This window comes from Eriocheir sinensis, chromosome 37 (assembly GCF_024679095.1).
Source record: "Eriocheir sinensis breed Jianghai 21 chromosome 37, ASM2467909v1, whole genome shotgun sequence".
NCBI classification, from domain to species: domain Eukaryota; kingdom Metazoa; phylum Arthropoda; class Malacostraca; order Decapoda; family Varunidae; genus Eriocheir; species Eriocheir sinensis.
In genome coordinates, this window is record NC_066545.1 from 12,740,756 (window position 1) to 12,766,005 (window position 25,250).

At 41.7% G+C, this 25,250-nt stretch overlaps 2 protein-coding genes and 1 long non-coding RNA gene across 4 annotated transcripts in view; 1 reads left to right on the forward strand and 2 right to left on the reverse strand.

Annotated features, from left to right (window-relative positions):
• LOC127008265 (required for excision 1-B domain-containing protein-like) overlaps nucleotides 1-11,684 on the forward strand; it is a 91,475-nt gene extending 79,791 nt beyond the window's left edge. Inside the window, exons 4-7 of one of the 2 annotated variants that reach the window (XM_050880052.1) lie at nucleotides 6,268-6,364; nucleotides 7,573-7,678; nucleotides 8,955-9,156; nucleotides 10,348-11,684. In XM_050880052.1, coding sequence (XP_050736009.1) covers nucleotides 6,286-6,364; nucleotides 7,573-7,678; nucleotides 8,955-9,156; nucleotides 10,348-10,539 — 579 coding nt within the window. In that variant the 5' untranslated portion in view covers nucleotides 6,268-6,285 and the 3' untranslated portion in view covers nucleotides 10,540-11,684. The remainder of the gene's footprint in view (nucleotides 1-6,267; nucleotides 6,365-7,572; nucleotides 7,679-8,954; nucleotides 9,157-10,347) is intronic. The other variant, XM_050880051.1, reaches the window with a different exon arrangement.
• A 227-nt stretch (nucleotides 11,685-11,911) lies between these two features.
• Nucleotides 11,912-19,819, reverse strand: LOC127008264 (neurofilament medium polypeptide-like). The gene is made up of 5 exons (XM_050880050.1): nucleotides 19,626-19,819; nucleotides 17,944-18,094; nucleotides 16,118-16,310; nucleotides 14,773-14,904; nucleotides 11,912-13,687 (listed from the first exon to the last, which is right to left on the reverse strand). Exons 1-5 carry the CDS (start codon nucleotides 19,735-19,737, stop codon nucleotides 12,923-12,925), a joined length of 1,353 nt encoding a protein of 450 aa, XP_050736007.1. The 5' UTR covers nucleotides 19,738-19,819; the 3' UTR covers nucleotides 11,912-12,922.
• Nucleotides 19,820-22,654: 2,835 nt separating this feature from the next.
• On the reverse strand, nucleotides 22,655-24,686 carry LOC127008269 (uncharacterized). Its single transcript, XR_007760979.1, has 3 exons — nucleotides 24,538-24,686; nucleotides 24,377-24,457; nucleotides 22,655-24,302 (listed from the first exon to the last, which is right to left on the reverse strand). It is a non-coding gene; the product is annotated as an uncharacterized LOC127008269 (long non-coding RNA).
• Between the last annotated feature and the right edge of the window lie 564 nt (nucleotides 24,687-25,250).

The window sequence follows — 25,250 nt, forward strand, 5'->3', positions numbered from 1 at the left end:
TATTTACCGCCTTGCAAAAGTGTGATAAGACATTAAAATATACGTATATGATGTTAGACTAGCCAGGGAAAGCTTCAAAAGGGAGAATTAGGCTATTATTTGCATCACATATGTTAGAATCTCCCCAATCTTTATCCTCTTTTTATTCTTTATTCCTTTATTACTCTTTCTATTCTTTAACTTACAGAATGATTTAGCTTATTTATTGGCATGCAAAAGTGTGGTAGGACATTAAAATACGCGTATAAGATGTTGAACTAACCAGGAAAAGCTTCAAAAGGGAGAATTAGGCTATTATTTCCACCATACTTGTTGAAATCCTCCCTCAACCTTTCTCATCTTCTGTCTTTCACTTTCCTTTCTTATTTAACGGCTTCGCTCTACTTCTCAGCATGCAAAGGTGAGGCATGACGTAACAGTGTGCTTTTAAAAGACACCAGACACGCAATGGCAAGCTACTAAAGGCATATTAAGGAAAATGAGTCTTGCGTAAATTACTCCTTGGTGCTGAAGTTGAATGTGATGGTGATGATAGTGGTGATGGTGGTGGTGGTGGTGGTGTTTGTATTCAATGGGTAGGGTTAGGTATTTACGGCAGGGAATGGGGTAAGTAAAAGTATAGGTATGGTAATGGTGGTGATGGTGGTGATGGGGGTTGAATAATGCGTAGGTAGTGCGTAATAGCTGGTGATGGGAGGAGGGGAATGGGGTGGAATGGGGGAAAAATGGTGTTGGTGCTAGTGGTGATGTTAAAAATGGTGTAAGGGAAGAAAAATGATGATAATGGTGGTGGTGATGGTGGTGATGGTTTGTGGTGTAAAGATGATGATTAGAATAGGAAAGAATGGTGATGCTAGCATAGTGGTGATGAGTTAGGGTTTAATGGTGATGGTTGGTGGTGCAAGGAAAGAAAAATGGTGGTAATGGTGGTGGTGGTGGTGATGGGGTACAGTGTATGGTGATTGTGGTGATGGGTGATGGTGCAAGAAAGGGTAATAGTTGAAATAGGGAAGAATATGGTGACAGTAGTGGTGATAATGGGCTACAACTTACGCTATATGGTGATGATGGTGACGGTGATGGTACGTGAGATGAAAGATGGTGAAGATATAGTGATAGTTACACGGGAATAGTGATAATATAGGAATGGATAATGGAATGGTGATACAGTGATCGAATGGGAATAGCAACACTGGAAATGGTGAAGGGAAAACACAAGTGGAGATGGGACGATGCAAGTGGTGATGATGGGGTGGAAGAGGAGGTAGGATGATGGTGGTGGTGGTGGTGGTGGGTGTGGTTGCGTTGGGTGGTGGCTAGTAACAGGTGGAGGAGGAGTGGAGGTGATGGGGGAGGAGGCGGAGGACGAGGAGGAGGAGGGAACGGGGAAGGATTTTGGAGGAAGAAGTAGTGGTGAGGGTATGATATGGTGGTGATGATGGTGGTGGTGATGATACTGGTGGTGGTAATGATGCTGCTGGTGGTGATGATGGTGATGGTGATGACGGTGGTGGTGATGATGGTGGTGGTGGTAATGATGGTGGTGGTGATAGTGGTGGTGATGATGATGGTGGTGGTAATGATGGTGGTGGTGGTGATGATCGTGGTGGTAATGATGGTGGTGGTAATGATGATGGTGGTGGTGATGATGGTGGTGGTAATGATGATGGTGGTGGTGATGGTGGTGGTGATGATGGATCGAGGGAAGTGAGCCAGAAAAAAAAAATGAGAGGTGTGTAGAAAATTAAATGTGTGTGTGTGTGTGTGTGTGTGTGTGTGTGTGTGTGTCCATTGAAATGTTTGGAACGCGCACACACACAAAAAAGACTGGTTCAAACAAGTTCAGTCAAAGAAGTAAAAAAAAAAAAGAAAAACACACGTGGAGACTTCAGACGTAAGCAGACAAAAAACAAAACAAAAAAGGATAAACAAACAGACAAACAAATCAAACATGATGAATAACAAACAGACAAAATCAATTACAAACAAACAAACAAACAATCTAAAACCAAGTCAACTTTTTTTTTATTTGCTCCGTCAAGAATGCGAACTCAAGTATACACACACACACAAACAAACACACATTATCAAACAAACACACAAACGAACAAACACACAAACAAACACGTGCGTATCAATTATCAACCAACCAACCAAACAAAAGTAAACAAGCGGGTATAACAAACAAGGACAACACCAACAACAGCAGTAGCATAATAAATCGAACAACAACAACAACAACAACAACAACAACAACAACAACAATAAACATAGTGAAGGACAAGCAAGATATAGTTAGTAGGTTCGTACCCCCTCCCCATCATCATCATCATCATAATAATAATAATAATAATAATAATAATAGTAACAGGGGTGACAACAGAAGCTATCCTTAGGCCAAGATAAGATTAAGAAAAAGCTTATCTGTGGAGACTTTATCAGAGGTGTGAAGAAAAAAAAAGAAAAACGATAAAATGATAACTCTCTCTCTCTCTCTCTCTCTCTCTCTCTCTCTCTCTCTCTCTCTCTCTCTCTCTCTCTCTCTCTCTCTCATCTATCTTTATTCTTTGTCTTTCCTAACTAATGCCTTTCTTCTTTTTTCTTTTTCTTTTTTTCTTGTTTTTTTTCTCTTTTTCCCCTCATTCTTTATCCTTCAGTGTATGTGTGTGTGTGAGAGAGAGAGAGAGAGAGAGAGAGAGAGAGAGAGAGAGAGAGAGAGAGAGAGAGAAAATAATATAGGGTTCCTGTTATGAGATGTCACGCGCGCACGTCTATATAATCCTCTCTCTCTCAAGGTTATCTATAAAAAATCTTACTCGCTTAATATAACTACCGTATACAGAGAGAGAGAGAGAGAGAGAGAGAGAGAGAGAGAGAGAGAGAGAGTAAAAAAAAAAAAACACGAAGATTTATCAAGCGTGGGATGAATCTGCAAAAATGTCCATCTTCATAACGTAAAAAATAACGGAAAAGACAAATAAGAAGAGAGAGAGAGAGAGAGAGAGAGAGAGAGATTGTTAGGCCTAGGGAGACGAGGGAGAAAAAAAAAATCAGGAGAATAAACTAACCTTAAGCTGATGATGTTTCGACGACACGTGTGAGAGAGAGAGAGAGAGAGAGAGAGAGAGAGAGAGAGAGAGAGAGAGAGAGAGAGAGAGAATTGCTGTGGACATATCTCCTTTCTCGATCCCTGACCAACTCTGTGTGTGTGTGTGTGTGTGTGTGCATTTTTGACGCCTGGAGCACTGAAGTGAATAAAGGAAAGAAAAAAAAGATAAAAAAAGGAAAAAAAGAATAAATTTAAAGATGAAAGGAAGAAAGTAATTGGAGGAAGACAGAGAACAATAACGAAAGGGAAGAGGAGGAGGAGGAGGAGGAGGATGGATAAAGGGAAGAAATACAGGAAACAAGGAAGGAAGGAATGATGGGTGGATGAGAGAAGGAGGAGGAGAAGGAGGTGGAGGAGGAGGAGGAGAGTGGAAGGAAAGAGGAGAAGGAAGGAGAGGTGGATAAACGGAGGGAGGGAAATATATGGAATAATTAATGTTCAAGGTCCACATACATACATACATACATACATACATACATACATACAGGCCTCTTGCAGACTCCTTATGTTCTTATGTTCTTATAGAGACAGACAGACAGGTAGAGAGAACGGAATAAATGTATAAAGAAAGAAGGAAAAAAGAGAGGTAGGAAGGGAGGAAGGACGAAAATAGAGAAGGGGAGGAAAAAGGAAATTCCAGATATATAAGGAAAGGAAGGAAGGAAATGTTGCAAGGAAGGAAAGAAAGAAGGAAAACTAGAACTTGAAGGATTGCGGGAAAAGGAGAAAGAAAGAAGGAAAGGAGAAAGGGCGTGAAGGAATGCAGTAAAAGGAGAAAGAAAGAAAGAAAGAAAGAAAGAAAGAAAGAAGGAGAGAAAGAGGAGAGGGTAGAGAGGACGTGAAGGAATGCGAGAAAAGGATAAAGAAAAAAAGAAGGAAAGAAAGAAGGAAGGAAGGAAAGAACTAATGATAAAAAGGACGTGAATGAATGCAGGAAAAAGGAGGAAGAAAGAAAGAAATGAAGAAGGAAGGAAGGAAGGAATGAGGGAAAGAGAGAAGGATAAAAAGGGCGTGAAGAATTGCATGAAAGAAAAAAAGAAAAAGAAAGAAAGAAAAACAAGGAGGGAAGGAAATGATGCAAGGAAGGAAGGAAGGAAAGAAGGAATGAGGGAAAGAGAGAAGGATAGAAAGGATTAAGGGAAAGAAAGAAAGAAAGAAAACCCGTAATAATCTCGCTATAATATTCAGAGGGGAAATATTTTATCATTAAGGCGTTTAAACCCTTTAGTAACATTGTAATTAGATTCTGATCGCGTGTCTACCTCTATTTATTTATATTTTCTTTCTCTTCTCTTCTTTCTTTTGTTTCTTTCATTTTTTTCTATTAGTCATTCGCTTTCTTTCCCTCTTGATATATTTTTCCTTTTTCTTTCCTCTCTCCTCTTCCTCGGAAATGATGGAAGGAGAGAAAGAAAATATGGAGGAAGGAAGAAAGGAAGAAGGGAAGGAAAACTGGAGAAAGGAAAGAAAGGAAGGAGGGAAAGGGAATACATTAATAAGCCAAAACAAGGAAAAGGAAAAGAAGGAAGAAATGGAGAAAGAAAAGGAAGAGGAAGGAAAGGAATACATGAATCGATAAAATGAAAAGGAAAAAAGGAAAAAAAAGAAAGGGAAGAAATACAGAAAAGAAAGGAAAAGGAGAGAAAAGGTACAAGAAGAGAAGAAGAGAGGGAAGAAGAGAGAAGACAAGAGTGAATATAATAATGGGGGAAGAAAGGAGGAGGAGGAGGAGGAGGAGGAGGAGGAGGTGAAGAGCAGTGATTATTAAGACTGCGAGAGGTGACAGGTGACGTGGAGGAGGAGGAGGAGGAGGAAGAGGAAGAGGAGGAGCAATAAAGGAAGAAGTGGATGAGAAGAAGGAAAAATGGATGGAAGGACAAAGGAATGAAGGGAGAAAGGGTGAACGGGGACAAGAAGGAAGGAAGGAAGGAAGAAAGAAAGAAAAAAGGAAAGAAAGAAGAAGAAAAATAGAAGTGGGAAGGAAGGATCGAAGGAGGAAAATAAAAATGAGAGGGAAAAAAGGAGGAGGAAAATTGATATACGAGGGAATAAGGAAAGAAGAAATATAAGAAATGAACGTAGGAAAGAAGGAAGGAAGGAAAAAAGATAGAAGGAAAAAACAGAAAAAAAGAAAGAAAAGACAAGAGGGAAACAAATAACGAAACAGGAAAAAAAGAAAAAAAGAAAAGAAAACTGATGGAGGAAAAAAGTATAATTATAATAACTTCAAAGTCCGTCATAATTTCGTCATTTTTTAATTTATTTCTCACACACACCTTCCATTAATTACTTCGGGGCGTTGGTAATTATGTTTTCCTAGCGCAGAGAGAGAGAGAGAGAGAGAGAGAGAGAGAGAGAGAGAGAGATATCGTGAATGCTGTGTGTGTGTGTGTGTGTGTGTGTGTGTGTGTGTTGTGGTCTAGGGTGTGATTAGTTGATTTTCACTCTCTCCTATTCGTCCTTCTTGAGCGGGAAAGCGTGAGACCAGTAGTAGTAGTAGTAGTAGTAGTAGTAGTAGTAGTAGTAGTAGTAGTAGTAGTAGTAGTAGTAGCCTCACTCAATAGATGGTGCATGTATATTTAAAGAAAGTGGTTTGAATAATATTTCTCTCAAGTTGTTTTTTTCCTCCTTAAGCAATACACCCAATCTCTCTCTCTCTCTCTCTCTCTCTCTCTCTCTCTAAGTAACGTACGTCCATGTGACTCGATTTTGTTGTTCTTGTTCTTTCTTTAATTCTTTTTTTGTTTATTTGTCAAGATAATCATAAACCTTCCTACTCATTCTTCTGTCTTTATTTTCCAAGGAAGTGTTTCGTATAATATAAAAATCATAATAATAATAATAATAATAGTAAATGGGGAGTCGAGAGGGAATGATGCCCTACTGTATAAATATATCCTAACCTCAATATCTGACCCAAATACCCTTCTCTTTTCCCTATTTATATGATTAATCCAATATCAGAAATCAATCAATCTCTTCTTCTTCTTCTATCTACCTATATGCATTCTGTTTTTCCACATTACTTTTGATTATAACCCTTCATATATCCTTTTTTGCATTCCCTTTCTTCACTCCTCGTATATGCATTGTCTAAATAATAATAACAACAAAAACAATAATAGTCCAGTCACTTACATACACCCTCCCTCTCCAAGCCAGCGGTGTTACGTCATATGTTTACAAGTGACGTCACGAGCCTCAAGAAGAAGAAGAGGAGGAGCAGCGTTGGGCGTCCTGTCACCATCATGCGAGGTGAGGAAGGAGGTGTTCAGGGTTCGACCTCACCTGTGTAACCTGTAATGAGGCGAGTGTAAGGGTGTGATGATGGTGGTTGAGAGGTGGTGTGTAGTTGGGAAATGGTGATGATGGGTGGTGGTGGTATTGGTGTAGGTGGTGGTGGTGGTGGTTATGGTATTGGTGGTGATGATGGGTGGTGAGTGTTGTTGGTGGTGATGATGGGTGGTGTGTCTCATTGCTGGTGGTGGTGATGAGTGTCAGAAGTGATGGTGGTAGTGGTGATGTAGGTGGTGATGATGGGTGGTGTGTCTCATTACTGGTGGTGGTGGTGAGTGTTGCTTGTGTAGGTGGTGGTGGTGGTTATGGTGTTGGTGGTGATGATGGGTGGTGTGTCTCATTACTGGTGGTGGTGGTGTAAAGTATAAGTAACAATTAGTAACACAAGGAAGGGATCATTGTTTTCATCTCTCCACTCTTACCTAAATTAATTAATGGTCGAGGTCTCCATACATACATACTGGCCTCTCGCACACTCCTTATGTTCTTATTTCCTTATGCAAACAGACAGATGGAGGCTTAAAGGTTATTAGAACATGTATATAACAACAGAAAAGCAGTTGATCAAGTAGGAAACGATATATTGGTTCATTAATAAACCCAATCTCAACTGCCGCTAGTATTTAGTAAAGAAGGCTAAAAGTTCTGTTACTCTCTTTTATTTTCATTTCTGGACGATACCAAGGTTCATGTGACTCGATTTCGCTGTTGTTGTTGTTCTTGTCTTATTCTTTCTTGTTTATTTGTGTAGATAATCATAAACCTTCCTTCCTCCTCCTCCGATTCTTCTTATTCTTCTGTCATTGTTTTTCTAGGAAGTGTTTCGTATAATATAAAAAAATCGTAATAGCTATAGCAAGTGGGAAGTTGAGAGGGAATGACGCTCAACTGTACAAATATATCCTAACCCGCTCCTCTTTTCCTTTTTCTCCTTCCTTCCCCCTTCCCATCCTTCTCACCCCCTTACCACTTTTCCTTAATTTCTTCCTTTCTCTCTTTTTTTTCTTTCTAACGTCCCTTCTCTCTCACCCTCTAATTATATTTCTCTTTTCCTTCCTTCCTTCATTCGTGCCTTTCTTTCTTCTTTCCTTCCTTACTTTCTCTCTCTCACCCAAATGCCCTACGTAGCGCCACTGAGACTTACTGACTGACTGACTTGTTTTCAGATCATCCCGAGGCACGGCAGGAAGGGGGGGAGGAGGCCACCACCCTGGTCAGCCGTTTCAACCAGCTGCAGGAGGAGCGGGTGCTGACCTACCGACGCCTGGATGAGTGAGTTGGGCGGTGGCGGGCCGAGTGATATATATTTTTTTTGAGGGGGGAGGGATAAGTGTTATTATTTTGGGAAAGGGGTGATAGTAGTATTATATAGGGGGAGGGATGATAGTGATATTATTTAGGGATGAGAGGGGGGGGTAAATGAGAGACCAGAAGTAAAGTGAAGAAAAAAAAATCCCTCTAACATTCTCATTCCTCAAATGCAGATGCTCAAAGAAAAATGATGATATTGAGATAAAATGAAAGACAAACTAATGAGAAAAAAATATATATGAAGAATTATTGAGATTTTTTAAGTAATATTAATAATGATAGTAATAATAACTCCACCCCATTGTACTGTATTGTTTGCACAGCTCCCATTATAGAGTCATTCTCTCTCCACATGTTTGTCTACGCCTCTCATCCTTCTTCCATTACTTATTCCTTTCTCTGTACCTTTTCCACTCTCCAAACCGCATGTCTTTCTCCATCTCTCATCCACTTTTCCATTACCTGTAACTTTCTTTGTACCTTTTCTCCCACCCAAACCACACTTTTTCCTCCACGTCTCATCCACCTTTCCATCACCTGTACCTTTCCTACCAAACAACTTTATCCCTGCCTCCCTTCCATTCTCTACCTTCCACACCTTAATCAGTCCTGTCCAGTCTAGTAGAGGGCACAGGACACATCACACCAGCTCCCACTTCCTGGTTTGATTAGTTTCTGCTAGAAGTGGTGCTGGTTTAGATATACTGATGATTGCTAATTCTAGCCTACATTTAATTTTCTTTGCTGTAGTCAAACATGAATATGAAGTCCATTTGGGTGGGGCCAGAGCCTATCCAGAGCATTGCCATATCACCCCCAATACTTCACACTTTCATTTGTCAGCTATTTACTATTTGAAATTGTGTATTAAATATTCTACATTCATTAGATAAGTTTGTATAGTGCTATGAATATGTTGCTTTTTAGAATGATAGCAAAGAATCACATAAATTTCATAACACGTGACATTTTTGCTCTCTCTGACATCAGCGATCAAGAACACCATCTCACCTCACTCACCTCCTCGTGTGATGACAGCTACGCCAACAGCTGTCCTTACTCTGATGGCTAGGTTTGGCAGAGCTGTGGCCCCGAGCTCTACCCAATCGGACTTCATAAATGAGTCTGACTATAGTTTCTTCCTCTGGGGTGCTGGTTTAAAGACATTACTGATTGCTTACACTAGCCTACATTGAATTTCCTTTGCTACCATAATCTCCTTCTCTCCTTCACTCAGCGGCCACAAAGCCTACCTCGCAACTAGGCCTCAGTACGACTTCACGACCTACCGCCACTGTGTGCATGACGTGACGCAGGCCTTCAGCAAGGTGTCCGAGGGTGTGCTGGAGGTGGAGGCCGCCCTCAGGAGTGGGGGTCACACAGCACTGGCGGATATCCTCGAGGCCATCCAGGAGTGTGAGAGGCGCAAGCTGGAACTGGTGAGTGTGTGAGGGAGCGAGAGGCGGCTGGGGAGAGTGATAGAAGTTGTAAAAATATGTAACAAAGAAAATTATGCAATGGAACTGGTGAGTGTGTGAGGGAGTGAGAAAGGAGGCTGGGGAGAGTGATAAAGTTGTAAAAAAAACCTTATGGTAATTCTGTAAAAAATATGAAACAATGAAAATAATGTAATGGAACTGGTGAGTGGGTGAGAGGGAAGAGAGGATTGGGTGATACGAGTTCTAAAAAAATTGTTTATTATAATTAACTGTGAAAAATATGAAACGAAGAAAATAATGTAGTCAGTCCAAGCAAATTTTTAAAAGTAAACATTTAAGATAGGTATAGATTTTTGCTTTATTCTTAGTACTTATGTGTGTGGGAGGGAGACAGGAGGGAGGATTGCGTGATACAAGTTCTAAAAAAATTGTTTATTATAATTGTATATGTAAAAAAATATGGAACAGAGAAGCTAATGTAAAATCTCTCAAGCAAATTTGTAAACATAAGCACTGAAGATAGATACAGATTTTTTTACCTTACTTTTAATACTTAGTCGTTAAATATTTGTGTTTATAGTATTACGTCTCCTATTCATGGTTATTTCTACATGTTACCATTACGCCCTTCTCCTTATTTCTCTTTTATTCATGGTAATTTCTACATGTTACCATTAGACCCTTTTCCTTACTTCCCAAGACATTATCCTGCTGCAATGACTTCCCTCATGATGCAGGAAAACATTATAAAACACATACACATAAACACAGCCCAAATATATGACATGGTTGCGGTCCAGAGCACGTGGTCGAGTAACAAAACGAAAAACTCCAGCCTCCTTTTACCTGCTCCCTCCGAACACAAGCTAAAATTAACTTCTCTTTTTTTGCTCTCTTTCCCAACACAAACTAAAACGTACTTGTCTCATTTTTCACTCTCTTTCCCAACACAAACTAAAATGTACTCGTCTCATTTTTTCTCTCCCTCAACACATACCTAATATATTTTTCTCTCTCCCAACACAAACTAAAATTATCTCATTTCTTCTCCCACATAAAACAAAACAAACATACTCCAGCCTCACTTTTCTCTCTCTCCGAACACAAACCGAAATCTACTCGTCTCATTCCTCTCTCTCGCAACACAATCTAAAACGTACTCCACCCTCATTCCACTCTCTCTCCCGACAGACGGTTCACCTCCAACTGGCCCGGCAGATGGTGGAGGAGGTGGAGGAGGGCGGCGTCATCATGGGGGGCGGAGAGCTGGAGCGGAGTAAGGTGCGGGAGTTGAGGGGGCAGCTGGGCAAGGTGGTGGAGGAGATTAACGACCTCCTCACCGAACTCCGCTACGAGGTGCACGGGGAGGGGGAGGGGGACTAGGGTGTGTGTGGGGTGACAGGATGGGGAGGGCAGTTAGGGTGTGGGTGATAGGTTGTGAGAGCTGTTGGGAGTGAAAGTGCCAGGTCGCCATCCACCAGGCAGACCAAAGAGGATATAGAGGCAGTATGTTGAGGAGGATTTGTCAGCATTGGGCATTGGAGAAGCTGAGGTCTGTATTTTTAATCCCTTGGCTATGGATTTCCTACAAGAAGACATCACCAAACTACAGCAATGTAAACAAAAAGTGGCTGCTACAACTCAATAAAGAAAAATATAAAGTCATGCACCTTAGGAGGGAATATCCAGCATACTGATACCACATGGGAAACACTCCACTATCCACCACAGAGGCAGAGAAAGACCTGGGAGTGTGTGTTACGAGGCTACCAGTGAAAGCCAAATCCATGTCAATCGCAGCGGACAGGTTAAATACATCGGCACCTCAGTACGCCTGCTCGAAAAGCCTTTTGTAGAAGTTGCTGGGATTTCCATGGCGTGTGTTGTGATCCTGGTGATGGTTTGACACGACCTCTGTGCCATGTACGGGAAAAGACACCCACGAAAACACGGTTAGTCTTCTCTGTGGCCTTGGGAAATTGTCGTAGAGGGAGCCTGATGTGTTTAAGAATATAGATGAGGCAACACGAAAATAGTTAAGAGCATATCATCAACCTTCAACCTCATAAGTAACAGATGATTATGATGATGATAGGGTAGTTAAGAGCATATCATTGACCCTCTAACCTCATAAGTAACAGATTATGATGATAGGTGGGGAGGAAGGATGGGCTGAAGGGGTTATGTATGAGTGTGGAAGATTCGGTAAGAGCAAGGAAAAGGGAGGAGAAAAGATGACTAAATAAGAGGAAGTGTACGTAAGGAAGAGTGAATGAGGGGGACAGTAGATAGGGAGACAGCTGGCGAGGAGTAGAAGATGGGTAACAAAGATGATGGGGTTTTAGAGAGACGAGGAATAGGATAAGGGAGGTAGAGTAAGTATTTTAAAGTTAAATAAAAAGACAATAAAAATAGGGTGATGAAGATGGGGTTACTGAGAGAGGAGGAGGAGGCGGAGTAGGACAAGAACTGAGGAGGTGGAGAATAAGTATTTTAAAGTTAAATAAAAATAAAGAATAAAAATATTATGTGTGTGTTTTCTGTTCCATGGTGACCCTTTGGCTATAGGAAGAAAGACAGTGTTCACATTACCCTGTCTACATTATAAAACACGAGACTAATGCATGAATCTTTAAGTGTCGTATTAGTATTTAAGTTACGTGGCTATGTATTTTTTTTTTTACTTCAATTTTTGGGGACAGAATCAATTACAAGTGTTGGATTCTCATATACATAATACAAACTCAAGTTGATGAAAGTTGTATATAAAAAAATAACAAACTACTAACCACAACTTGAAAAAAATGAGTGAAAAAAGAAAATTAGCCACATTGTTAATAAAGAGTAATACAGCACTTGGAAAAAAAATCGGGTAAGTACTCTTGTGAAGGTCTAACTTCCTTAACATATTCAAAGGACAAGTTAAAAGGTTTGATGTTCAGTGAGTATTTTTTGAGTTTTAAACAGCTCTACACTTATCATTAATGTACATCTGTTTGAATACCGTTTTGTCACAAGTTATAATTAAAGATTCCAAGAGGATTTCATATATTTTTTTTTTATCATCGTTATCCTTTGCAAATTCCTTATGTTCTCCTCCTCTTCATTTCACATCAGACTCTTCAACTTATCACTCAAATCCAGTTATGTTCCTCCTCCTCCTCCATTCAGTCACCATTTATCTGTTTAATCATTTTATCGTACGTTTCATTTATCTTAACCTGCGTACTTGTTTTGGCTCATAAGATACAGGACCAAGTGGTATGTGTCTCCTTGCCCCTCTCTCTTTCCCTTCTCACCACACAATGAAACCCTCTTTGCCTTGTCTTTCTCTTCTTCACCTCTTTAACAACAAGACTCAACTCTTAACCCCATATCACTTGTCATCCCTTCTACTTCCTTAACCTGGTAGCAGCGACGGGCCAAATTTGTGGCTTTACCATGTACCAGCGATGGGCCAAATTTTTGCAATGATATAACCCCCCAAAATAGATGATGCATAAACTGATAATGCGTTGATATATGTTATGAAATGGTTTGCGTGAGTGATGATTTATTTTTCTAGCTTAGAGGCGCCTTTAAGAAACCTGATCCCCGCAGCTACCGATATAATTCATGGCGTTAACTTATTCTTCTCCGCTCCTTGCCATCCTTTGAACCCTCCTCCTCCTCCTCATTTCACATCAGACTCATCAACTCATCACTCACAAATTCATTATGTTCCTCCTCCTCTTCCTCCTCCTCATTCACATCTATCAATTTCCATTTATTTTCTACTTCTCACCTTTCTAACTGAACTTCTTCCTTTCCCCTTCTTTGCCACCTCCATTATCTCTTCCTCCTCCTCCTCCTCCTCCTCCTCCTCTTCTTCTTCTTCCTCCTCATCCTCATCCACTTCCCTGGTACTATAATTTTTTTTTTCTTTTCTCCTCAATGATCTCACTGGACCTTTTCTTTTTCCCTTCCTCCCCATCTCCTCCTCCTCCTCCTCCTCCTCTTCCTCTTCAGTCGCATTATCATCACTCAAATCCATTTTTTCTTTACTCCTTGACTTCCTCGGTGAACTTCTTCCTCTTCCCCTCTTTACCACCTCTTCCTCCTCTTCTGTCACATCATCATCACTTACAACCATATTTTCTCTACCCCTCGACTTCCCCACTGAACCTCTTCCTCTTCCCCTCTTTACCACCTCCTCCACTTCCTCCTCCTCCTCCTCAGTGACATCATCATCACTCACATCCATTTTTTCTCTACCCCTCGACTTTCTCGGTGAAACTTTTCCTTTCCCCTTCTTCACCACCTCCTCCACCTCTTCCTCCTCCTCCTCCGTCTCCACCTCATCCATATTCTCGTCCTCCTGATCCGCATTTCTCGTCCTTCGCCGCTTCGTTTGGCCATGACCTGAAACCACCTGGTCACGGAGGGAAGCGCTGCACCTCTCGCCAGGACACTCGTAGCTGTTGCGATCTGCCCAGTACTTCTTGCCACAGTCGCGATGGACACTGATGTTGCACTGGTCACATCGGTAGCCCTGTGTGGTGGGGGGGAATGGGGTGAGTGAGACGGGAAGGAACCAGCTGCTACAGAAGAAAAAGGAGAAGGGTATATAAAGGAAGAAGGATAGAAAAACAAAAAGAGGAAGAAGAAGAAAAAGGAGAAGGGTTATAAAAGAAGAAGGATAGAAAAACAAAAAGAGGAAGAAGAAGAAAAAGGAGAAGGGTTATAAAGGAAGAAGGATAGAAGAACAAAAAGAGGAAGAAGAAGAAAAAGGAGAAGGGTGTAAAGAGGAAGAAGGATAGAAAAACAAAAAGAGGAAGAAGAAGAAAAAGGAGAAGGGTGTAAAGAGGAAGAAGGATAGAAGAACAAAAAGAGGAAAAAGAAGAAAAAGGAGAAGGGTGTTAAGAGGAAGAAGGACAGGAAAACAAGAAGAGAAAGAAGAAGAAAAAGGAGGATACATAAAGGATGAAGGATTTAAAAACAAGAAGAGGAAGAAGAAGAAAAAAAAGAAGATAGATATATAGAAAAAAAGTAAATGGTTGATGAGAAATAGTCATTGTAATTGTGGAATGCAGATGAGACAAAGAAAAGGAACCATCTGAAATACCAAAATAAATAGGGATAGAATAGGGATAAGACACATAAATAGGGACTGAAGAATATATTGAAACAAAAGTAAAAAATTGCTGTTGTTGTGGAATGCAGATGAGACAAAGGAGAGGAACCAACCACAAACAAAACAGACAGTGATAAAAGAAAGAATAAAGAAAAGTAAATAATTGGTGGAGGAAATCTTAGTAGTAGTGGATGAGAGCTGAAAAGGAATCATCCACTACCAAAATAAATAAACAATAATAAAAGAACAATATAAAAAAAAAGTAAATGCGTTAACTGATAAAAAATACTGAAGTAATGGATCTCTCACACACACACACACACACACACACTTACCTTCCTTTTCTTTGATAGCTCACCCATCTAACTATAGTCTTCTTTAATAGGTATCAAATGAACCACTAGCAATATAAACAAACTCATAAAAACAAAACAAATAAAAACTAAAATAAATATGTATACTAATAAAAAACCTATCAATGAATCACACACACACACACACACCTTGACCGTCAGTTTGGTGCAGAAGAAACACTTGTGGACGTCCTCAGGGAAGGTTTCCTCGAGGTACGCCGCCAGCTCCGTTATGCTCAGCGCACTCAGCGACAGGCACTCGCCACCATCATCGTCCCAGCCCTGAAAAACGCAGACAATAAAAATAAAAATAAATGATAAAAAAGGATACTGATGAACCCTAGATAAAGAAAAGAAGGAAAACAAAACCACATTGATACCCCCCCCCCCCCCACCAAAAAGGATACTGATGAAAAGAAGGAAAACAAAGCCCCAATGATAATTCCTACAGCTCCCCGCCCCCCAAAACAAAGGATACTGATGAACCCTAGATAAAGAAAAACAAGGAAAACAAAACACCGTCGATAAACCCTACACTCCCTCCTCCCCCCCCAAAAAAAAGGAAAAAACACTGGCGAGTCCTCGGCAAAATAGAAAACAGGGGAAAAAAAAAAAAAAAAAAAAAAAGATTGATGAGCCTGAGACTTTTTTTCAGAACAAAGGAGACAGCTCAAGGGCACAAAAAAAGGAAACAATAATAAAAAAGCCCGCTACTCACCACTCCTAAAAAGAATCCAAAGAGGTGGCTGAAAGAGGGGTCAATTTCAGGAGGAGAGGTGTCCTGATACTCTCCTCTTGAATGAGTTCAAGTTCTAGGCAGGAGGAAATACAGATGAAGGAAGATCGTTCCAGAGTTTACCAGTGTGAGGGATGAAAGAGTGAAGATGCTGGTTAACTCGTGTGTAAGGGATTTGGACAGTAAAGGGATGAGCATGAGAAGAAAGTTGTGTGCAGCGTGGCCGCTGAAGGGGGGGAGGCATGCAGTTAGCAAGTTCAGAAGAGCAGTCAGCATGAAAATAATGATAGAAGATAGAAAGAGAGGCAACATCACGGTGGAATTTAAGAGGTAGAAGACTATCAGTGAGAGGAGGAGAGCTGATGAGACGAAGAGCCTTAGACTCCACTCTGTCCAATAGAGCTGCGTGAGTTGAGCCCACCCACACGTGAGATGCATACTTCATACGAGGGCGGACATGGCCCCTGTATATGGATAGCAACTGTGCGGAGGAGAAGAACTGGCGGAGATGATACAGAACAGAATTAAAAAGGAACAAGGAAAGAAGGAAAACAAAACTCTAATGGACTCCAGGAATAAATGAAACAAGAAAGGAAGAAAAACAGAAAGATACATAAAATAAAATAGAGGAAAAAATGTTGCTGCAGGAATAAATGAAACGAGAAAAAAAGGAAGAAAAATACAAAGATAGATGAAAAAAAAAGAAAAAAAAGCTCTTGACCCCCCCCCCCCAAAAAAAAAAAATTAACCCTAACCCACCTTGATCAACCACTTATCCGCCACAAGATGTTCAACCAGGTCCTCGCAGGTGCTCGGCTTCAGCTTCTGGGGGAGGCGGGGGCCGATGTTAAGAGCCGTGTTGATCTCCACCTCCCCCTTCTCCGAGGTGACCATCTCCACCACCAGCTGCTGCATGAAGGTCAACTCCTGCTTGGTGAAGGAACTCAGCTCTCTGCCGCAGGAAAAGAGATGGGGGGGCGGGTTACTGGGAGAGGAGGAGAGGAAGAGAGAAGAGGAGAGATAGGAGAGCAAACAGGAGAAGAGGAAGAGAAGGGGGTGTAAATGGGAGAGGAGGAGAGAAGGGGGAGTAAATGGAGAGAAGAGGAGAGATGGGAGTGTAAATAGAAGAGCAAGAAAGGGGTGTAAATGTTAGAAGAAGAGAGAAGGGGTAGTAAATGGGAGAAGAGAAATTAGGAGGTGTTTGGGAGAAGAGGAGAGAAGGGGAGTAAATGGAAGAAATAAATTAGGAGGTGTATTTGGGAGAAGAGGAGAGAAGGGGAGTAAATGGAAGAAATAAATTAGGAGGTGTATTTGGGAGAAGAGGAGAGAAGGGGGAGTAAATGGGAGATGAGATTGAGGGGTGGTTACTGTAAAAAAAAAAAAAAAAAAAAAAAAAAAAAGAGGGAAAGAGAAAGGTAAAGCCGGGGGGATATGGTAAAGAGGAAGAGGGGTGGTTAGCATACAGGCATAGGGAAGGGAGGAGACAGAGTAAGGTTAAGGTGAAGTTGAGGGGATATACTAAAGCTCCTGTTTGCTGAAGGAACACAGGCGGAGGAGGGATGGCCGTGTAAATGTGAAAAGATAATGTGGAAGAAGATTGGTTACAGTTGCATGAAGAAAGGCAGAGGAAGAGAAAGTTTGTTAGGGGCACACATATAGCTCCTGTTTCCTGAAGGTCTCTACTGCAGGAGGGGAGATGGTGGTGTTAACCCAGTAGCAGTGAAAGGCCAAATTTGTGGCTTTACCGTGTGCCAGCGACGGGCTAATTTTTTCCATGATATAAAACCCCCCCCAAAAAATAGATGATGCATAAAGTGATCACAAATGCGTTGATATATATTATGAAAAGGTTTGCGTGAGTGATGATTTTTTCTCATTTTTCTCGCTTAGAGGGGCCTTCAAGAAACATGATCCCCGCAGCTACCGGATTAAAGGAGAGGAAGGCTGGAAAGAGAGATGAGTGTGAGGGAAACTAGATTACATACATGAATGATGAAAATGAGTAAAAATCATCACTCACACAAACCATTTCATAATACATATCAAAACATTTGTGATCAGTTTACGCATCATCTATTTTGGGGGGGTTATATCATGGCACAAATTTGGCCTGTCGCTGCTACACGGTAAAGCCACAAATTTGGCCCGTCGCTGCTACACGGTAAAGCCACAAATCTGGCCCGTTGCTGCTACACGGTAAAGCCACAAATTTGGCTCATCGCTGCTACATGGTAAAGCCACAAATCTGGCCCGTTGCTGCTACACGGTAAAGCCACAAATTTGGCTCGTTGCTGCTACCAGGTTAAGACTACTATGACATTTAGGAAATCTATTAGGAAAGGCCTGCAGTGAGGGAGTAATGGGTGATGATGATAATAATGAAACCCACAGTCGAGAGGAAGGTATCAGGTCACCTCTCCTCCCAAAACTGACCTATCTTTCGGCCACTCCCCTTGACTCTTTCGTAGGAGCAGTGAGTAGCGGGCTCTCTTTAATTTTTTTTTTCATTATGGTTTCTTTTTTTTGCCCTTGGACTGTTTCCTCTACAGTAAAAAAAAATAAAAAAATCGTAAAGCATGCCATACCTAGTCGCATCGCTAGCCATCAGGTTCGCCAGCACCAGGCACGGGTAGTCACCATCCTCGCGCTCCTCCATGGCGCTCCTCACCACCAGCTGCATGTGCTTCAGCTCCAGGTTCAGCTCCAGAACAAACCCTTCCAGATTTTTGGCTTTCACTGTTGATTTACATAGATATTCAGACTTGCTAAATAGGTGTGGTTCAGTTATATGCTCATAGATTCAACCAAGACTTTCTAACTAGGTGCGGCTGGGTTAAATGCTCAGACTCAACCCAGATTTTCTAATTAAGTGCGGTTAGCTTATTTGCTCATAGATTCAACCCAGACTTGCTAATTAGGTGCGGTTAGGTTATATGCTCACCAACTCAACCTAGACTTGCTAATTAGGTGTGGTTAGGTTATATGCTCATAGATTCAACCCAGACTTGCTAATTAGGTGCAGTTAGCTTATATGCTCATAGATTCAACCCAGACTTGCTAATTAGGTGTGGTTAGGTTATATGCTCACCAACTCAACCTAGACTTGCTAATTAGGTGTGGTTAGGTTATATGCTCATAGATTCAACCCAGACTTGCTAATTTGGTATGGCTAGGTTATATGCTCAAAGACTCAATGTTGTCAATTGGAATAGTTTAGTGTAGGAAGCTTACACCAGGTTTTTTAAAGATCGTATTAGTGTTCATTAAGGTATGTGGCTCGTTTGGCTTTGTGATTCTATTTTGGGGATGTAGTTATAAATGTTGGATCTTCAGAGTTCACTTGACATATTACAAAACAAGTCGTTAGAAGTGATATAAAAAAATCAAGCATTCCAATTAACCATACCTTGAAAAGTGGGTAAAACAAAAAACAGCCACAATACTGTTACTAAAGACTAATACAATGTTTAAAAATTCAGGCAAAAGTTAGGTCTCGTTTGGCTAATGTGCGATTGAGGGAGGTGAAGCTCCACCCTTCCCCATAGGTTAGGTTAGGTTACAATTCTCGGTTAAGATTCGTTTTAGGTCCGTGCCAGTATCTCATTACCTACTTTATGAAACATCAGTATCTCTTCATCTTTTCTACAAACCTTCAACAGTCATGGAAACGCTTTGAAAATCCAATTCAAGGACTTTTTTTCGTAAACATTATCCCCTATTTTCAAGAGTAAAAAAAAGTCCTTGAATTGGATTTTCAAAGCGTTTCCATGACTATTGAAGGTTTGTAGAAAAGATATATGAAGAGATACTGATGTTTCATAAAGTAGATTATGAGATACTGGCACAGACCTAATACGAATCTTTACCCAATTCTCAGATATGAATGTATTTGATAAATGTAATTAGACAAATGGGATTAGAATGCCTAGGCCTGCTGTATTTTAACCATTTCTTGTAGTAAAAATAACAATACAACAGGACTCCAGATTAACCCAAAATTGTTAGCTACTTGCGTTGGGTGTTATTAGTTAAATACTAGTAAATATGATAGGGACCTTTTTAATCCTTCAGTATGACACCCAAGGGTTACGATTATCAGTATTTGCAGTTGTTAAACACTAACATAACCCTTCCTTGAACCCTCTAACTAACACTAAAGAAACCCACGAACCATAACCCAAATCTAGAGAGTAAATCAGAACATCCTTGACACGTTAAGAGAAAAAAAATAAAAAAAATAAATGAGTTTCCTTCCTCTTATACTCACCCCGGAACTCCTTGCAACACCTCTCCATTAATTGTGTGGCCTCCCTCTCGTCCAGGCTCCTTCTGTGGGTCATCAGCTGCAGGAAGAGCCGATGGGCGTCCCCGTACACCATTTTAGAGGCTGATGAAGGAGGAAGACTCGAGTTGGGTTGGAACTTGTGGCGGGAGGAAGAAGAGGAAGAAGAGGAGGAGGAGGAGGAGGATTGAGGAAGACGAGCGTACTCTCAACTCCTCTTTAGGCCTCAATAAGCCGCTTCTTGGTCTTTTTTCCTCTGTATATAGTTATTTTTCCCTCATTTAATTCTATGGAAAATAAAAAGTGTTATAAACTCGCATTATTTCCTTTTTTTTTAGTCAGTGTGAGTTGTTTTCAACAGTCATAATCTGCAATCTTTCTCCTGTCCAATGATGAAAAAGGCAAGTATGTATTACGTGACATGAGTTTACTACGAAGCATAAAGTAAAACTTGTAGTGTGGCGAAGTCTGCCACATTCCATGATCGCGTCTCTCTCTCTCTCTCTCTCTCTCTTGCTGCATGAGACATTCCAGTTTTCATCAAAATCATACATGCCACTATGCTCATAAGTCATAACCATAAAAAAATGCCCCATGTAGAGCTGTTGATCCAAAATCATTGCCTAGCACGCCAAGTACTACTGCATCGCACACCATTTTAACCATGGGGCTGGAAAGGTGGGCTCTTTCCGGCACCCTCAGCCCCGTTGTTGGGCCTCCTCCATGAAAAGAATTGGGTATATCTCTAGTACCAGCCGTCTGAGGGGTTGCGCGGCATTCATCGCCTTCCTCCATTAGGGTATATCCCCAACGAAATACCAAAAAAAAAAAAAAAAAAAAAAATGTAAACCTCTGACTATATTCTTTTCATTAGTTTTAAATAGATATTGGAGTATGCTTGTATCATATATTCCATCACCATCACTAATCTGGTTGGCTGTTTGAGCCAATCCAAAGACTGACCAGCCGCAGCCAGCCAGCCACTGGCCACCACTACACCACAACTCCGTCTAAAGTCTCTTAACAGTCTAACAAGATCATGTCATGTTTTGGACATGTCCTAACTGAAATTGCACAAAGAAAAATGAACGAAGCTTCAAATGAAACTATCAGAAAAGCTGCTGTGGATGATCCATGTATGCAACATGTATGTGAAGTGATACTTTGAAAAATAGGGGTACGGTATATATTTCAAATATTTCCTTTACTGCCACTGCCTGTCCCTTTTAATAGCTTTTCTTTAGTTTATTTGAGTGTTTGGAGGGGCTCAAGACTACCCACATGCTGTCCTCATGATTGCCTATATCAACCCGGACTCCAGCGAAACTCTAGAGTCTAGAGGATCAAGTGAAGTTCGGGGTGGATGGGGGGAATTAGCCAAGCAAGATGACGGGAATATAAAACAGTTACCTGCGACACCAATTGGCTAGGGCCAACCAAAAGAGTAAAGAAGGGGGCATACGTTCTGGCTGAGCGTGGCCGCAGTGCTTTTCTCCGTAACATTGGCCCTTGAGCATGTGGTGGGAAGAGCCCATCAACCCGGGACACAGGGTCGGTGTGACATCCATGCAGGTTACCAAAGTTAACCTTTCTCAGGTTTCCCCAGGTGCACATTTATCGACTAGGCCGAAAGGGAAGATGAACAGCTGGGTGAGCAGCACGCTGACTGCCCAGGCTGGGATTCATGATTCGTAGCTAGGCACGCTAACCACTACAGTGACTAGACCATGGAGGCATAATAAAAAGATCCAAGGGGTGAGAAACTTACTATATATAAGGAAGTAATCAGCTCAGGAAAATTTGTGAAGTTGACGGAAAATATTAATATCAAAGTTAGAAAGTGTTTTCTTTGTTTATTTTTCCATCTCTATAGTTGCTCAGCATTTGGATCAAGATTTAAATCAATGACTTTTGAAAAAAAAATCAAATGATATAAATCTTGATTTAAATCAGTGATTTAAAATTAAACAACCCTGATTTTAACAGAGAAGTCTTTGGCCTGAAGCTTAAGAAAATACTTCAAAAAGTATTCTTCAACTACTCCTTTTTGGACTGTTGCTACTCACACACTGTTGTTAATAATAAGGCAACAGTATATTGATTTCATATATTTGTTACATAGAAACTTTTTGACGTCATTCTCCAAGCCCTTCCTGCGTCGTGACTGGCTCGGTCTGGCTGACACATCTGACTGTTGATTGGCTGCTTGTAGGTGTGGGACCGAGCCAGTACACAGTTCCGAATAATGCGTCCCGCCATCAACAATGCGTACATTGGAGTACTATAATAATAATAATAATAATAATAATAATAATAATAATAATAATAATAATGCTGAGTATTATACATGGAAAAAACACACTGAGGCAGACAATCGTGCTCGCTCTCCAGCAGATAAGAAAGAGGATGAGGTTTCCGGTTCTTATGTTCTGTTATATTAAGAGGAGAAAGAGGAGGAGAGAAAAGGAGTAAGAGTTGGATGAAACAAACAGTAGGAGGAGGAAGAGAAGGAGAAATGAGTACGTGTAGGAATTAAAAACAAAACAAAAAAAAAACGATAACGAACAGGAAAAGGAGAAAGGAAATATATATCAAAAGAGGAATAAAGGGAGCAATTATGAGTAAGACGACAAAAAATAAAGACGAAGAGAGATAAATGAGTATAGTTACAGGAGGAAAATTAAGTAGGAGGACGAAAATGAGGAGGAGGAAGAAGAGATGGATTAGGGTCAAAGGAAGGAGGGGGAGGACAGAGGTGAGGATGATGGGAAAACCCGGAAAAGTAAAGAATAGAGGAAGAAAAAAAGGAGGAGGAGGAGGAGGAGGACGACTAAGCAGAGAATGAAGGGGGAGAAAATGGAAGAAAAAAACAGAATATACATAAGAACATATAAGGAGCACATTTTGTTATCTTAAAATGCCACGCCATACTGTCTAATAAGGCTTCCGCTAATTTGTCTTGTGTGGAGTCTTGAGTTGGAGGCGTGAAGGCTACACTGAATAAGACAACTAACTTCATTGATAATTTATTGTTGAAGGTAAACAAGGGAGAAGGGAGGAACATGCCATCCCAACCCCAGGCAGTACAGAATGTGATTATACAACTAGTAATACATGTGTAGATAACCATGAAACTAAAAAGATACAATGGTAGGAATCATGAATATAGGTCGGTATTACAAGACAAGTTCGCTTCTCACATCACCAATTTCTAGAGGTCAAAGAAGGGGTCAGTCAGATTCTTATGAGTGTTTCTTCAGGTTCATGGTGCAGAAGAAGGGTCACGCTACCACCAGGGTCAAAAGCTACTCCTGGAAATGCCCACAACTCCTACGAAAGCCTTGTCAAATAGGTGTTCTTGGACGATGAAATGTCTTATCATACGACCCCTAGTATATTTCCTTCAACCGTTGTAGGCAGCACCATCCTTGCCGCTGAGCACTTCTTGCTTTTATTTTTTACACAAGCTCAAATGTAGCGTCTAGGGGCCACTTTCACAGTCGTTTTGTTTGTTTTGATCGTTACTAATGGTTGTTATCGCTGCTATAGTATTTCCACGTAAAACTGGGTCCGATGGGTAGTGGCGACTGAGGGGTTAGCCTAGCCCTGCACCTTGCCTTACACTCTCAACACCTCTCGCTTCCTCTGCAGCCGCCACTACCCCATAGGCCAGTTTCACGTGGAAAACTATAGCGTCGATCGCCGCCATTGGTAACGATCAAAACAAACAAAGTGACTGAAGGCGGCCCTAAGAACCACTGACAACTATGAACTTATGTATCCGGCCGGCCACTGCGACACAAAGGGCGATGAATCATGGTTACCACAAAGACATCATAATCATTAACAATACCAACAACAACAACAACAACTTCTCTTACTACTACTACTTCTAATACTATTACCATTACTACTCTACCAATACTACTACTTCTACTATTACTACTACTACTACTTCAACTACTACTACTATTACTACTACTAGCCTACTTCTATTACTACTACTATTATTACTACTTATACTACTACTACTACCACTGTTACTGCTGCTGCTGTTGTTGTTGTTGCTACTATTACTAGACTAAAAGTAATAAATCAGTTACATATAATATAGGGCTTTTCATTTCTAACTGCAGATTGATGATAATATGTAAACATACGAATTCATACATCAAAACCATATGTAGGGATATCACTGTGGGAAGATAAATATAAACTAACCACACGTGAACCACAATTAGACTAAAAAACAAACATAACTGAAGGCGTGAATTCACCTTCTAATCTGCCCAGGTCCTGTCTCGCCGCCCAGCCTACAATCCGGCCAGAAATAAGGACACTTGGCAGGAATTACAGACACAGAGAAGTAATCGGCGAGGTATTCCTGCGACGTGATGAGGAGACAGCTATACAGATGATGGAGCGAGCCACGTACCCCTCCATTTCCTGCCCCGCCGTGGAGAAACACAGGCCAAGGAGGGAGATCACCGCTCCTCCAAGCACATAGGAAACTAATCTACTCGGGAATCATTTTTTTCTAACAACCCGGCCGGGAATCGAACCTGGCGCTCGAGACACAAGGTGGACTCTGGAGCTATGGTTTCTGGGTGGCGGCGGGGGTCACGGGGGCAGCAGGGGTTCATACAGTCTGTTCTCGATGACCTGCACCGTCCCTGGCTGTTCCTGGCGGGGGTCACGAGGGCGGGCAGGGGTTCATACAGTCTGTTCTCGATGACCTGCACCGTCCCTGGCTGTTCCTGGCGGCCTGCGGGGGTCACGGGGGCGGGCAGGACTTCATACAGGCTGTTCTCGATGACCTGCACCGTCCCTGGCTGTTCCTGGCGGCCTGTGGGGGTCTGAGGGCAGGCAGGTCTTCATACAGGCTGTTCTCGATGACCTGCACCGTCCCTGGCTGTTCCTGGCGGCCTGCGGGGGTCACGGGGGCGGGCAGGACTTCATACAGGCTGTTCTCGATGACCTGTACCGTCCCTGGCTGTTCCTGGCGGCCTGCGGGGGTCACGGGGGCGGGCAGGACTTCATACAGGCTGTTCTCGATGACCTGCACCGTCCCTGGCTGTTCCTGGCGGCCTGTGGGGGTCACGGGGGCGGGCAGGACTTCATACAGGCTGTTCTCGATGACTTGCACCGTCCCTGGCTGTTCCTGGCGGCCTGCGGGGGTCACGGGGCCGGACAGGACTTCATACAGGCTGTTCTCGATGACCTGCCCAGAATATCTTGTGTCTGTATCTCGGCGGCTGGTCGACTGAGTGAATGCACCTCAAGACTCTCTCTGTTGATCAATTTATAATATTTTTTTTATCACCACTATCATTATCATCATCATTATCTCTCTCTCTCCCTCTTTCTCTCTCTCTCTCTAAATGGCCTCCGCTGCTGCCAACGCCCTCCCCGTCACCACCGCTACTCCTAACGCCGCAGCCGCCACCACCACCGACACCAACAATAATATCACTGTTATCACCTCCAGTACTGATGTGGACTTGGAGGTGATGTCAGGGCAGGCGTCTGGTGGGCCGTTGAGTAGCCATTCGGAGGGACCAACCGCAAAAACCGACAGGCGTGCAATGTTCAAGATAAAAGTACCACTTC

Coding starts and splice junctions, on each gene's coding strand:
- LOC127008264 (XM_050880050.1), bottom strand. CDS start 19,737: ATGGTGTACGGGGACGCCCATCGGCTCTTCCTGCAGCTGATGACCCAC. Junction 18,095..19,625: donor GTGTTGCAAGGAGTTCCGGG/GTGAGTATAAGA, acceptor GTAAATCAACAG/TGAAAGCCAAAAATCTGGAA. Junction 16,311..17,943: donor ATGGCTAGCGATGCGACTAG/GTATGGCATGCT, acceptor TTCCTGCGGCAG/AGAGCTGAGTTCCTTCACCA.